This window comes from Schistocerca gregaria, chromosome 5 (genome assembly GCF_023897955.1).
Source record: "Schistocerca gregaria isolate iqSchGreg1 chromosome 5, iqSchGreg1.2, whole genome shotgun sequence".
In the NCBI taxonomy this organism is placed as follows: Eukaryota; Metazoa; Arthropoda; class Insecta; order Orthoptera; family Acrididae; genus Schistocerca; species Schistocerca gregaria.
The window spans coordinates 315,511,329-315,526,512 of NC_064924.1; the positions used below are offsets into that span (position 1 = coordinate 315,511,329).

Genomic DNA, 15,184 nt, shown 5'->3' on the forward strand with positions numbered 1-15,184 from the left:
AAAACACCACTGGTTGCACAGAAACTAATAACAGGCAGTAGAAGACGGATAACTGAGTCCGCCAACTCGACAGGCTCCACTTGTTGCTGTTCATCTCACGGCGACCCTGTGAGTACCAACGCACGAACAAACGGCGTGATCACAAAATAGTGGAGGCTTCACTACTGGATTGATGTTAACTCAACGCCCTGGGTCCGGTGGACAACGAGGTTGTGGCCCTCGCAACTACAGCTCCTCGATCTGGCAATATGGGCGTACCGCCAGAGGTCGCGGCATGTCCAAGCGCTGCCAGACCTCTCTGCTGCTGTGTCCCAAACGAACTACCAACACACCCGAGCCGGAAAAACACGTCACATCCTTCCAAAGATAGTACGGGTACTAGATATCGATAAACGCTGCTGCTGCCACTCACAGACAGACAACGCTAGCAAACGTAGTGGCGCCGTAAACACAAGAAGAAAACGAGACGCCACTATCCCTATTAGACGATGCCTACCTACCAACGGCACTAACGCGAGCCGCACATGGCTCATCCATGTTAAAAATCATTTTCTCCAACTCATTAATCATGGACAAGAACGGAACTTCAGAATCATGGAGTACATGCACTCTTGGTGACGTCTGGTTACGTTGTACACCGTCGAGGTTTTATTTTTCCTTGTAGCTATGCGACGTACGTCATTGCTTGTTTGCAGGTAACATCAGCTGCTCCAGCGATCAGTACAAGTGCTGCAAGTGCACAGGTTATTACATAGAGTTAATCACATACTTGGCTCGTGCAATGGCGGTGTATATAAATGCAGAGATGGCAGTTGATCATTTGATGTGTAGATTAGGTGACAGCAATGGCGCTCGCGCTCGAAGTTTGTACTGCTAGACACCGCAACGAGAGGCGACCCTAGTGTCAGTGCAAGACATGTAGTTGCAGCACTGAATGTTGACCACTTTACTATCTGACGAGTGCTACCGGAGGATGAGCTGTATCCATGTCACTTACAGCATTGTGCGTTGTAGGCACTAGCAGGAGCAGAGTATGCTGCACAGGTACTCTTCTGTGAATGTTGTACTCAGCGAAGAGTCAGTCGTAATTTTAGTGTAACGGCGGTGCTATTCACAGATGAGACGTCGTTTCAACGAGATCAGATTGCAAGTTTTCACAATCGGCACATATGTGCAGACGTCATTCCTCCATCAACAGTTGAAGCAAGTCGTCATCAAATGATCTCTGTCAGTGTTCAAGCTGGCACTGTTGGTTACTGTTTTCTTCCAACAAGGCTCAACAGACAAAGTTATCACAATTTCGTAGAGAATGTTCAAAAATCGTTCAAATGGCTCTAAGCACTATGGGACTTAACATCTGAGATCATAAGTCCCCTAGACGTAGAACCACTTAAACCTAACTAAACTAAGGACATCACACACATCCATGCTCGAGGCAGGATTCGAACCTGCGACCGTAGCAGCATCGCGGTTCCGGACTGAAGCGCCTAGAACAGCTCGGCCACATCGGCCGGATAGAGAATGTTCTACTTGATATGTTAGAAGATGTGCGTTGAGCTGTACGACAAAGCACATACTTCCTCATTTTGGTGTTAATTTCCAATGGCTTTTAAATAACTGATTCAGTGACAGGTGGGTAGGTAGAGATGGACCAGTTCCCTAGCCTCCACGCTCTCCGGGCATTCGAAAGCTCGTGTTTATGGAACCCCAGTACAAGATGTTCAGAGTCTCCTTGCCCGTATTATGGAAAGCTGCGAAATCATACGCAATACTCCAGGGATACATCAGCGCATCCGAGATGTATCGGCGCTCACGGAGGGCGTTTTGAACATCTCCTGTGAGAAAGAGTTACATATGGTACGCTGGTGCGTTCTGTCCGTGTGTATTTCCCATGAGTAATGAGTTGGAGAAAATGAGCTGGAACATTGAAACAAAAACTTTCCAGTCTCATGTTCGTGCAACGTAATGTGTCGTGCAATTTGCGCCATACATTTTTGTTACACCCTGTACTTTGTAAAGCAGAGCAGTTCTTGTGTATTAACTGAAACGTACTGTTGCTCTGTTACCTGAAGCATACACCAGTTTAGTTTCTTGTAACGTTTCCTGTTACAGCCGTCATCGCCCATAATGCGAGGGGGTGTGCAGTGGTGGCGACACTTGACTCTTAGCTAGGAGGTTCTCGGAACAAGCTATCCTCTCCTTATCTTGGACTGATTTTCGGCAGTTCCCTGAAATAGTTTCTAGTGAATGGCAGGCTGATTATTTAACGAAGTGCACGCCCAATTTCCTGACTTATCTTGTCCTATCCGAGAATGTGCCCCATCCCTAATGATTCCGCGTCGATGGGAGGTTAGGTTCTAACTTTCGTTTCCTTTGCTTTGCTTTCCTTTCCTTTCCTGTTTTGTGCTGTTCTTTCTTGTCCTTTCCTGACCGCTGTTATCCATTCCTGTCTTTACCTCTCCTGTTTTGTCCTTTCCTTTCCTTGTCTCCTTTTCCTTTTCTTGTCCTTTCCTGTCTTTTACAAACTTTCCCTGCATCGCACCACAGTCCAGAAGGCAAAAGCTACAAACCTTTTTAAAATCATGCTCAGATACTCCTAGTGCCTAATGTAGAGCAGGCATCAGGAAGGGCCAAAGAAATTAACGGTTCCAGCTGTATCTGGATATAATATTATTTTTGTTTCTAAGTACACATATCGACATCACCTCTTCATTTCGAAACTGAAAGCATTGAGAAGAAAAATTGAATTTGAGGCATACGTTTATATTCATTTTTACAATATTTCCAAGTCACATAAAAAATGTAACGACAGACACGTCTGTTTCCCATGGGAAGCTTTTTGCAGCACTCCCAAGCGACGTTAATATGGGGTGGGATGTCTCCCTGCTCGGATGCTGGCTTGAATCCGTCGCATCGTACTATCGACAAGATCCCAAGGCAGACCACGTCCAGATTGTCCCACCCTTCAACGGTGATTCTGAGCAGGTCGCGTAGAGTACTTGGTTGTTGTAGACGTCCAAATACACGGGGTTTCTATCGGTATTACATTTGATCGATTGCATTCATGTGCTCGCAGCAGGGAGGTCATTCTGTTCCGGTGATACTAGGATGCTTAAGGGACGTGTTCACGAGAAGGTCACGACGAGCACGCGACTTATCATCCACCAAGATGAAACTGTTACCAAAATGTCAACGATTTGGTCCCGCTATTAGTTGCCATATCTCGTCCCTGTAAGGAGGGGTAGTGAGATTTCCCACAACAAGCGCGAGATGTGTACGGTGGCCCTATGTAATCCCACTGTTAAACATCACTCAACAACCACATTTTCGCATATACGGTCAGAGTGTTGGAGTCGTTCGATATTACAGACTTGTCTTCAGATACGTGCCGGCCGATGTGGCCGACGGGTTCTAGGCGCCTCAGTATGGAACCGCGCGATCGCTACTGTCGCAGGTTCGAATCCTGCCTCGGGCATGGATGTATGTGATATCCTTAGGTTAGTTAGGTTTAAGTATTTCTAAGTTATAGGGAACTGATGACCTTAGATGTTAAGTCCCATAGTGCTCAGAGCCATTTGAACCATTTTCTTCAGATACGTTGTTTGTGATTGTAAAGGTACAAACAGATCCGAGTTTCGTCCGACGCTAATCCTGGGGTGTCCGTTCTACATTATTCCTTGTCCATCTTTGACAGAGCTCATGGTGCTGTCGTATACGACGTAGCGCTCGCCATGGCCGTCAGGAATGCAGGTTCGCCTGTGAAAAGTTTGATGCGATATATGACGCCCTGCAAACTGGCCTCTTCGAAAGCCGAATCCAGTTCTGAAGCACTCATGCCACGGTTCCTATGACGCAAAAGCCATAGATACCGATCATCCTGTGCTTCTGTCGAATGTGGACGGCATGTGCTGTGTATGTCCTCAACACTACCTGCAACTTCGAAGCGATTTCATGTTCGCACCACATCACTTCGAATCCGGTGCACAAGTCGAGCAACTTCCCCAGTTCAAAGCCTATTGCGCCGCCCGCTGTGGCCGAAAGGTTCTAGGAGCTTCAGTACGGATCCGCGCTGCTGCTACGGTCGCAGGTTAGGTTCGAATCCTGCCTCGGGAATGGCCGTGTGTGATGTCCTTAGGTTAGTTAGGTTTAAGTATATCTAAGTCCAGGGGACTGATGACCTCAGATGTTAAGTCCCATAGTGCTCAGAGCCATTTGCACCATTTGAAAACCTACTGCGCATAACGTGATGATGCGGACCCGATCACTGGTCACGACGCTCCTTCGTGGCGTGGTGGATGTTCACTCTAGTGCTCCACAGACATGTCTGATGCGTCCCTACTGGGTCTTTACTTTCAACTGAAATGCTGCAATACAGTCGAGTGCGGTGTTCTTCGCGTAGGTAGCGCCCATGGTGACTGTGTGTATGTTTGTAAACAACATTGGGGTGACCCTCCGATCGGTACAGGAACAGTTACAATAGTAACACATCGGGGAGATGCAACACTTTTTTTTGATTTGTGTGTATTCTAGAATACGAAGAGGTATAGCACATCTTTGCAGCTACAGTAATAGATTTTTCGCAAACGTTTCAGGGAAGTATGAGAACGGGTGAATGGAAAACAGGTTTTGTAGAGCACGTGATGCTTGCGTAAACACCGAGGAGGAGGAGCTAGGTAGCGTGAGGACCCCGAGTGGTCGAGTGCGCAAGCGTGGCAGACAGAGTAGCTTTGTCGGCAACCTGGCTGCGATAATTGTGGGGACAGGAAAGGCCGAAGGCCGCGGCGAGCCACGTGACCGCGGCCGGGCGTGCCCGAGGCTCCTCACGACTCCCCCAGTGCTGTGTGTCCGTCTGCCTGCGTGCGGCCAGGATGCGTCGCGGAGCGCTGCGGGCCATCTTCGTGATCCCCGTGCGGGCGCGACTGGCGTGCTTCAGGCGATGGACCAGGGACCGCCGCGCCGCCAGCGCCGCAGCGGCCAGTGGCAGGAAGCGGCCCTCCGGTGAGTCCCAGCAGCCGGCGCCGAGCTCTGCCACTCAGTGATGAGGGCAAGTTGTGGGCACTACGTGGACACGGAATACATTCGGGCCGAGAGAAATGGCATCCTTACTAAGATCACTCGCACGTACTTTTTCGTTAAAGAGTTGATGTCAGGTTTTGTATCGATATTTACATTTTTATAAACAAAATATAGTTAAAAGAATAGTTAAAAGATAGTTAAAAGAAAGAAGAATAGTTAAAAGAATTAATAGTTAAAAGAAAGCAAAGTTAAAAGATAGTTAAAAGAATAGTTAAAAGAAAGTTAAAAGAAGAAAGCTGTTCAAAAATGAATTTAAAGATCCATCCCCAGTTTTTTCTCCATTTACAACTTAAGTACGTATTATTATCATTGTAATTGGTATCTGATAAGAAGGTAACACAATCCAACGAAAATTTTGGGAAGCCTGTACAAGGGGGTATCATTGTTAATAATGATCATTGTTAATAATGATTAGTGAAACTGAACAGTTCAAATTTCTAGGTGTTCAGATAGATAATAAGCAGTTGGGGAAAGCACACGTTCAGGATCTTGTTCAAAGACTTAATACTGCCATTTTTACTATTCGAACGGTATCAAAAGTGAGTGATACTTCGACACGTAAATTAGTCTACTTTGCTTATTTTCATTCACTTATTTCGTATGGTAATATGTTTTGCGGTAACTCTTCCCATTCTAGAAGGATATGTTTGGCTCAGAAACGGGCGGTTCGGGCAATAAGTGGTGTGAGTTCACGAACCTCTTGTCGACCTCTGTTCACGAATGTGGATATTTTGACAGTGGCCTCTCAATATGTATATTCCTTATTGTCGTTTCTTGTTACCAATATTAGTTTATTCCCACGAATAAGCAGCTTTCACTCGGTTAATACTCGGCAGAAACCAAACCTCCATTTGGATCGGACTTCCTTAACGATAGTGCAAAAAAGGTGTGCAGTATACTGCTGCATCCATTTTCAGTATGTTGCCACTCGAATTCAAAAATCTTAGCAGTAATCCACGCTCTTTCAATTCGAAACTCAAGAGTTTCCTCATGGGTCACTCCTTCTATTCTGTCGAGGAGTTCCTTGAAAAATTAAGCTGATTCTTATTGTATTGCTGATAGCGTTTACTTAAACTTATGGAGTGACTTTTTTTCAGGTTCATGAATATTTATTTTATCTCTTATTACTTTTATGTTGTAAGTTCATGTACTGACACGTTCCATGACCTTCGAGATTTGCTCCTCAATTTGGTCCTACGGAACCTGACGGGTAAAAAAAAAAAAAAAAAAAAAAAAAAAAGAAAAATTGGCACGGGTGAAAGTATACGATAATACAATCAAAGAAGTCCATGCGACGTGATTGAAAAAATGTAGTTACGAACCAGCGCTGATTTCAGTATGCCGGCCGAAGTGGCCGAGCGGTTCTAGGCGCTACAGTCTGGAACCGCGCGACAGCTACTGTCGCAGGTTCGAATCCTGCCTCGGACATGGACATGTGTGATGTCCTTAGGTTAGTTAGGTTTATGTAGTTTTAAGTTCTAGGGAACTGATGACCTCAGAAGTTACGAGCCATTTGAACCATTTTTTTTTATTTCAGTATATCATATTTCGCTAGTTAGTACCAGTGTATTTGACACGTAAACTTTCCGATTAAATCCAAATCCAGTTGGGCTCAAATTTCACCCCTGGCTCGTAACTGGAGTATATCTTACGTGCATGATAGAGCATCGGCATATTTTGCTCCTAATGTAAGAAAACATGTAACGCGGCAATATGGTTCAAGTAGGACAGATCGAGCAACACTTGTACCTTCGCCTCCGAGACGAGCTTACACTTGATTTTTCTGTCTGAGGTCATCCCAAAAGGCTGGTGGCCTTTGTAGTCTGGTCCCTTCAACCACCCTCCTCCCCCCCCCCCCCCCCCCACCTCATCACAAAAGTGAAGTGTGCAGCAGTCCTGTATTGGTTCAACAACTGCAACTGTACAGTCTCATCAACCTTTACGAGATGGTACTGACGTGTTCGAAATAACTCATAAGACACTGGAGAGACGAATGCAGTGTTGTATCCAAATGCGAGAGCGACACGTTGAACACCTCCTTTAGCTGGTACGAGTGTACAGTAATCCGTAACATATAACGTATTAAAGTAGTATTGCTTGTGGTGGAGTAGTCAGCGTTGCTACCTCGATTTCCGCCTTGGTCAGAGATTTGGAACTGGATGCCTGAGTTATTCTAATCATTTCATCGTCATCATCTAGACATTAGTCGCTGAAATGACGTCAATTAGAAAAAATTGCGCTAGGTGGATGAACTACCCAGATGGGGTCTGCCAGCCAATAATGCCATACGATCATTTCATTTCAGTGCTGTATTTCGTTTTAAGGAAGGCCACAGTCGGAATTTGAGTCGTGCTGGAACGTAACTTAGCCGAAAAGTTTACATTTCGAATCCACTAGTACTAACAAGGAAAATATGTATTGCTGAAGTAAGCGGCAGCTCATAACCACACATCCACAAATGTCTGTCAGTGGCGTTCTCCATCTTATACTCCGTTTCTTAGGCGCTGCATTGTGAACTGCAAGTTAAACGTGCTTGTTCAAATGGCTCTGAGCACTATGGGACTTAACATCTTAGGTCATCAGTCCCCTAGAACTTAAAACTACTTAAACCTAGATAACCTAAGGACATCACACACATCCATGTCCGAGGCAGGACTCGAACCTGCGACCGTAGCAGTCCCGCGGTTCCGGACTGCAGCGCCTAGAACCGCTCGGCCACCGCGGCCTTCGAAACGTGCTTGTAGGTTGATGTTGTGAGTCGAAACATGAAATGCATTCGGATAGCTCAGTAGGTAGAGCAAAAGTGTGGATCTCGATCCTCGGCCGGCCTTCTGTCACGCCGGCCGCTTTGACCGAGCGGTTCTAGGCGCTTTAGTCCAGAACCGCGCTACTGCTACGGTCGCAGGTTCGAATCCTGCCTCGGGCATGGATTTGTGTGGTGTCCTTAGCTTAGTTAGGTTTAAGTAGTTCTAAGTCTAGGGGACTGATGACCTCAGATGTTAAGTCCCATAGTGCTCAGAGCCATTTGAATCATTTGAACCTTCTCTCACGTAAATCAGGAACATACATCTATGAGTGATTCATTAGCAGTGGCACACAATCGTGTAGTAACTCGGGTATAAAACATGTAACGATCGTCAGAAGTTTTTTTTTTCTGGTGACTGACTTGCATAATTTTTGACATGTGGCCATAATTCCAAGGAGCAAGGAAAATCTGAGCCAGTATTCCGTACGTTCAAGGAGGCCGCAGTTACGCGAATTTCCGCGAGAAATGTTGTCTGTAACGCAAGTCATATCCCCAAGATACCCGACCTTGGAAGACTCGTAACCCTTATCATCTCTCCCAGCAGAATGCTGTGGTTAAGTGCAAACACAGCACTGGCCGCAGTGTCTGTTACGACACGCTGCGGTGGAACACAGCAGTCTCCGCCGCTCACACCACGACGTACTCACGTGGCCTTGGTTACCCACGGGTCTTAGCCATTGTGAAAATATGCGTCCAGCATTGTCGTTAGAAATATGCATTCTACTTTTGCAGTGACGCTTCACTCACACAAAGGTTCTCTTGCAGAACCGATGCAAGTGTATTTTTCAAATCATATCCAGGCTGTAACTTACTACGTGTGTTACCACGCTTTGATCACTGCTGGAGATCAGTGACACGGAAGATTTCAAGAGGGTAGATTCGGCAAGAAAACGAGAGGTTCGACAAGGGAATGCTGGTGCATAGGAACCGTTTATTGCACATTAGTTCAGTTCGAAGTACGCTCGGCGACAGACAGTCAAGTTTGCAGACAGGATTTCATCGTCTTGCCCAATATCGTTTACTCTTAATTGAATGTTCCACTCTTGTGGAGAGCCCTACTGCAGTTTCGCTTCAGACATACCAATTTCGAAGAACTTGTGAGTAACGAAGTTCAGAGTGTTGTATCCTTTCACAACCTGATTGTGGAACCACAGCTCAGATCCATTCATGCTACAAAAACAACTGAGAAAAAGTAAGTGCGTGAAAAAGGCAAGAGAAGTATAACCCGGAACTCTGAGAGAGACAACCACGTTGGCGAACTTTCTTCTACCATCGGCTGTTGCGTCCTGTCCTCTTGACGATACTGTATTTGAAAATGAAAACCGGTGGATTTAGGTATTACTTCGTCAGCGTTGCCAGCACTGAAACCAGCTTATGAGGAAAATTACTCTGAAACCCAGTGAAGATAACGAAAGAACTTCATCCTTATGATTGTAGAAAACTTCGAACATTTTGTATCAATAATCATTCCAGAAATCGAAAACAATAGATACGAAACTGAGAGAGGCAGTAGACTTAATTGTTCGAGGTAGGCTGGCTGTGACACTGGTATTTCTAGCGACTGCTGATTCATGCACATGTTCATGGTATGTGTTTAAAATTTCAAAGGGTATGATACCAGGAATTATGCCAGCAGTTTGTTCAGGGCAACATTTGGGCTGTCTCTGTTCTTCAAAGTGTGGGAGTATTTGTAAGGGACCCATTTCGATTCATATACATTTATTATAAAAAAGGTTTGTTTTTATTAAATGCGTGCAATAAGTAAGTATGAAGTGAAATATTATAAAATAATGAATGTGCACACTTACACAATTCGTATTTTGCAAACCTAATCCAATGATCGTGCTTTTGTCATTTCTCGTTCTTTCAATTCCATATCACTCCAAAGGATTTATTATCGCTTATTTCAGAGCTGAGGCTGGCTGGTGAAGGATCACGCTCATTTCCTCACACACATCCTCCACTTTGCCCGACAATGATGGGCTTTCTCTTAGGGATACCACACTTAATTCTATGAGGTCGACGTCTTCCTCCGGTTCACTCTGTCCCGCACTTAACGAGTAACGAGGCCTATCCACGAAAGGAGGGAAACAAGGCTCTTAAAAGATGCGCGCCAGAAACTCCACTCGGGCCTGCTTCGCCACTATGCAGCATCTGACAATATGTTCCGTGGTTAGGACGACATTTACCCTCAACGTACCGTGGTTTACTCTAAGCGAGACGTATTTCGCGAAACTGTTGCGAGAGGCTGTTTCGCGCAGCCTAACCACTCCGTTTAAGAACGCTGAAAAATTCCAGTTGGAAAACACTAGAAAAAAGAGGCGAATACTTTGCTCGGAAACTGCCATTACTGTTTAGCCCGTTCCGTACCTGTCGTGTAGAGATCGTCTAGATAAAAGTTAGACAACAACCCGCACAGAAGGTTACAACCAGTCATTCTTCCCATAGTCCATGCGCGAGGAAATGCTAATAATAAAACTAATCTCCGCCATGTGCTCTAAGTAATAGGGGGACTGATAATAGGGAGACTAATAATAGGGAGACTAACGAAGTAGATAGAGATCAACGATATTTCCTCCTTGAAATAATGTGGAGGAAAACATTTTTGAAGACTATGCTCACATATCTCTATAATACACGGTGTCCATGCCACATGTGTACAAAAACATTTGTTTATATGAGCTCAAATATTTTTATGCATGTTGGTACAGTTCAATGTGGCTCGACAGCTACTAAAACGACGCTCCACTACTCGCCACATGTCCATAAGCATTACAGGTGTCATGGCATCATGTGCGGCTTAGATCCTTCGTCTCAAACCTGCCAGGTATCGAACCTTTGTTCTGTAAACACTGTCCTTGTTAAATAATATCGGCGCCCCGAGAGAGCCAATCAATGGGAAGCTCGTCTCTTTCGATTCAAGCTCAGGAAACACTCTCATGGAGAAACATAGTAATACCTTCCTGATAGTCGGGTGGAGCACCATCCTGCTCGAAAGTGACGTCGAGAGGCATCTGTGGAATTGGATAGCTCGCCAATATGCCGAGATAGGTGTGCCCTATCACTGGGTCGCATGCGCCATACGATTCAGAGCTGTTCATGAAATGGTGAGGATCACATCTTGCAAAATATCTCTATCGATTGCGCATTTAGTCAACACCGTAAAATGTCTAATTCATTCGTTAGAAGGACATGTTTGTGCACTCCTCTAGCCCAGACCTTCTGTCCTGTTACCACAAAGTCGTATTACCACAACGTCGTTAGAGATTTTGTAGAAACTTTGTTGTAATCAAGGTGTTGTGCTTCGTGATAGGAACTTCCATGTCATTTCTCCTGAGCGAGTTAAAAAGAATATGGGAAATTTAATTTAGTACTGTCAAGTGAGGCTAGGGCTATTTTAGTTTTGACTTTAGATCACTAGCAGTACTGGTTGCTTTACAGTCCTACACCCATCAGGAGAGCACGTTCCTTTGTAACAAACTAGGCGCTCTATCGGTGCGTCCTTGGCTGTTACGGCTGGCCGGTGCTCGACAGTTCAGTTAGAAGCGACGGCGAACTATGGAGACAAAGCACAGAAAGTTCTATTCGTCCACGAGACTCAGATGGCCATAGACTCGGGTTCCCAGTAGATGCCGTGTTTCTTGACTTCCGCAAGGCGTTTGATGCAGTTTCCCACAGTCGTTTAATGAACAAAGGAAGAGCATATGGACTATCAGACCAACTGTGTGATTGGATTGAAGAGTTCCCAGATAACAGAACGCAGCATGTCATTCTCATCGGAGGGAAGTATTCCGAAGTAAGAGTGCTTTCAGGTGCGCCGCAGGGGAGTGTCGTAGGACCGTTGCTATTCACATTATACATAATTGACCTTGTGGATGACATCGGAAGTTCACTGAGGCTTTTTGCAGATGATGCTGTGGTGTGTCGAGAGGTTGTAACAATGGAAAATTGTACTGAAATGCAGGAGGATCTGCAACGAATTGACGCATGGTGCAGGGAATTGCAGTTGAATCTCCATGTAGACAAGTGTAATGTGCTGCGAAAACATAGATCCTTTATCATTTAGCTACACTACAGCAGGTCAGCAACTGGAAGCAGTTAATTCTATAAGTTATCTGGGAGTAGGCATTACGAGTGATTTAAAATGGAATGGCCATATAAAATTTATCGTCGGTAAAGCTGATGCCAGCCTGAGATTCATTGGGAGAATCCTAAGGAAATGCTATCCCAAAACAAAGGAAGTAGGTTACAGTACACTTGTTCGTCCACTGCTTGAATACTGCTCACCGGTGTGGGATCCGTACCAGATAGGGTTGATAGAAGAGATCCAAAGGAGAACAGCGCGCTTCGTTACAGAATAATTTAATAATCGCGAAAGCGTTACGGAGATGATAAACTCCAGTGGAAGACTCTGTAGGAGAGACGCTCAGTAGCTCGGTACGGGCTTTCGTTGAAATTTCGACAACATACCTTCACCGAGGAGTCAAGCAGTATATTGCTCCCTCCTACATATATCTGGCGAAGGGACCATGAGGATAAAATCAGAGAGATTAGAGCTCACTCAGAGGCATATCGACAATCTTTCTTTCCAGGAACAACACGAGACTGGAATAGAAGGGAGAGCCGATAGAGGTGCTCAGGGTACACTCCGCCACACACCGTCGGGTGGCATGCGGAGTATGGATGTAGATGTAGAAATCAAGTGGAATGCAGCGAGACGCCACACGCTGCAGCACGCCGGACGGCGCGCAGCGGTCGAAACCCCCGACTGCCCCGTGAGTCAGACAGCGGCGGAAGTGCGCCACGCAGCGGTATCGCCCGCTGTCCTGGGCCCAGTCAGGTGATTAATGGCCGTAGTGGCCTTCTGCGTCACCGTCTTGTCCTCTTCTGCGACAGCACAGAGCAAGTCCCGGCGAGTCACGTTCTAACATACACTATCTGATAAAAGAATCCTGCCACACCAGTGTAAGGCCGGATTGACTACTAGACGTCACCAGATGCAGATCCGCCAATGTACGACGGGCATTCAATAAGCAGTGCAACACATTTATTTTCTATGCGAGATTCGTTTGAAAAACTTTCAGAATTTGCTATGGAACATCGTCGAATATATCCATTTCAGCTCCTATAGTTTCATGAAGTTCTGGTAGGTGGTGGCACTACACGTGGCCTTCAAATAGGTTCTGTAAAGAAGGAGCTTTCCAAGCACAGAGCTGTCATTCAGTTTCTTTTGATCAAAAATCAGAGCATCGTGGCTATTCATTGGCGTTTGCAGCATGTCTACGGAGATCTGGCAGTGAAGAAAAGCACGATGAGTCGAAGTTCAAATGTGTGTGAAATCTTATGGGACTTAACTGCTTAGGTCATGAGTCCTAACCTTACACACTACTTAACCTAAATTATCCCAAGGACAAACACACACACCCATGCCCGAAGGAGGACTCAAACCTCCGCTGGGACCAGCCGCACAGTCCATGACCGCAGCGCCGCAGACCTGTCGGCTGCACCCGCGCGGCCTTGTCATCATCTCAACATGGTCTTGCGAACCTGTAATCTCTCCAGCATGGTGGCAGGCCGTACACAGCTGTGACTCCTGCCATGTTTGAACGTGCCCACACTCCCATTCGAGGTGATGAACGAATCACAATCAGACATCTCGCTTCTCAACTGGACTTGTCTGTTGATAGTCCTCGTACAGTCGCCCACCATTTCGGGTACCCAAAAGCGTGTGCCCACTTCATCCCCTGCCACCTAACACAAGATCATAAAGAGCAGACTTTCTTGTGCGTGACACGGCTGAGAGTGACAGCCTCTTGTCATCGGCAGTGAAACATGGGTTCATCACTTCGAACCGAAAAAGTGGACTGGCGCCACACCACCGCTGCACACCACCGCTCCTTCGAAGAAAAGGATCAAAGTTGCATTCTCAGCCGGTAAAGACATGGCGACGGTCTTCTGGGACTCTGAACGGGTGCAATAGTCAATTCTGAAGTGTACTGCGCTACTCTCAGGAAATTGTAGAAACGACTTCAGCTTGTTCGTAGCCACAGGATAAACTTTGAGAAGACCCACTATATGCAGTTCAGAACCTGTAAGAGATTTCCTTCCAGCATGAGTATAACGTATGAAGACATGCAGATCGAAGAGGTTGACAGTGTTGACTGGGATTACAACTGGATAATATATTCAGATGGGAAGGGAATACCACAGAGTTGCTTAAGCGTCTAAACAAGTCTGTAAATACCGTGAGAATGATGTCGGATGTAGGAGATATAAAAAAACATGCATACTTTGCTTACTTTTATTCTGTTATGTCGTATGGGATCATATTCTGAGGCAACTCATCAAACCGAGCAGAAGTTTTTAGGGTGCAAAAGCATGTGATAAGAATCATTTGTGGTGTAAATTCGAGAACATCTTGTAGAAATCTGATCAAGGAACTTTGTATTCTAACCACTGCTTCTCAGTATACTTAATCCTTAATGAAATTTGTTGCAAGTAATACATGTCTATTTCCAATCAGTAGCTCAGTGCACAGTATCAATACTAAGAATAAGAACAATCTACATAAAGGCCTAAAATCACTTACCTTTGTCCCAAAAGGGTCCAGTATCCAAGAACACACATTTTTAATAAATTGCCAGCAACCATTAAAAACTTGGTTTCAGATAAAGCACGGTTTAAACAGAGTTTGAAAGACTATTTGATAGGCAACTCCTTCTACCCCATAGATGAATATCTCAACAGAGATTGTTAAGTCGGCATAAGTAAAAATATCTGTTAGACTTCAGTTTTGCCAACACTTGGTCACAACAGTCAAGATTAGGTATATTTCCGTATGATAAATTTGTTAACAGTACATAACAGTGTTTCAATCTGACAGTGTGTTAATTCTGTAAATATTTGCTGTCCCAGTTTACTGCATTGTATTAACTATTTTCGACTATCTCCTGACAAATGATCAGGACAGTAAGTATTATATTCAAATGTTTTATGTTTTTATGTCGTACTTTCTGACATGTCCCACACCCACGAGAATCGTCTCATTTTTTGGATCTATAGAACGAAAACTGAATCTAATCTAATCTAATATAATATGCGGACTGACTTCTCCTTCTCCACGACAACGCAAGACCTCATCAAGACTGCGCACTTGGGAGGAGCTCACAAAACTTCATTGGACTGTTCTTCCTCGTGCACCGTACAGTCTGAATCTCCTCCCTCCCGACTTCCCTCTGTTTGCGCCAATGAAGGATGCAGTCCGCGGGAAGCAGTACGTGGATGACAGGGAGGTTACTGATG

At 45.3% G+C, this 15,184-nt stretch overlaps 1 protein-coding gene across 2 annotated transcripts in view; it reads left to right on the top strand.

Moving 5' to 3' along the window:
* The window catches only part of LOC126272337 (pro-interleukin-16-like), a 612,371-nt gene that overhangs the window by 54,561 nt on the left and 542,626 nt on the right, over positions 1–15,184 (top strand). Inside the window, exon 1 of one of the 2 annotated variants that reach the window (XM_049975122.1) lies at positions 4,839–4,998. The exons of the other annotated variant lie outside the window; for it this stretch is intronic. Within the exon in view, the coding sequence (XP_049831079.1) occupies positions 4,869–4,998 (130 nt within the window). The 5' untranslated portion in view covers positions 4,839–4,868. Of the gene's footprint in view, positions 1–4,838; positions 4,999–15,184 lie in introns of those variants that run through there. 2 annotated transcript variants of the gene reach the window in all.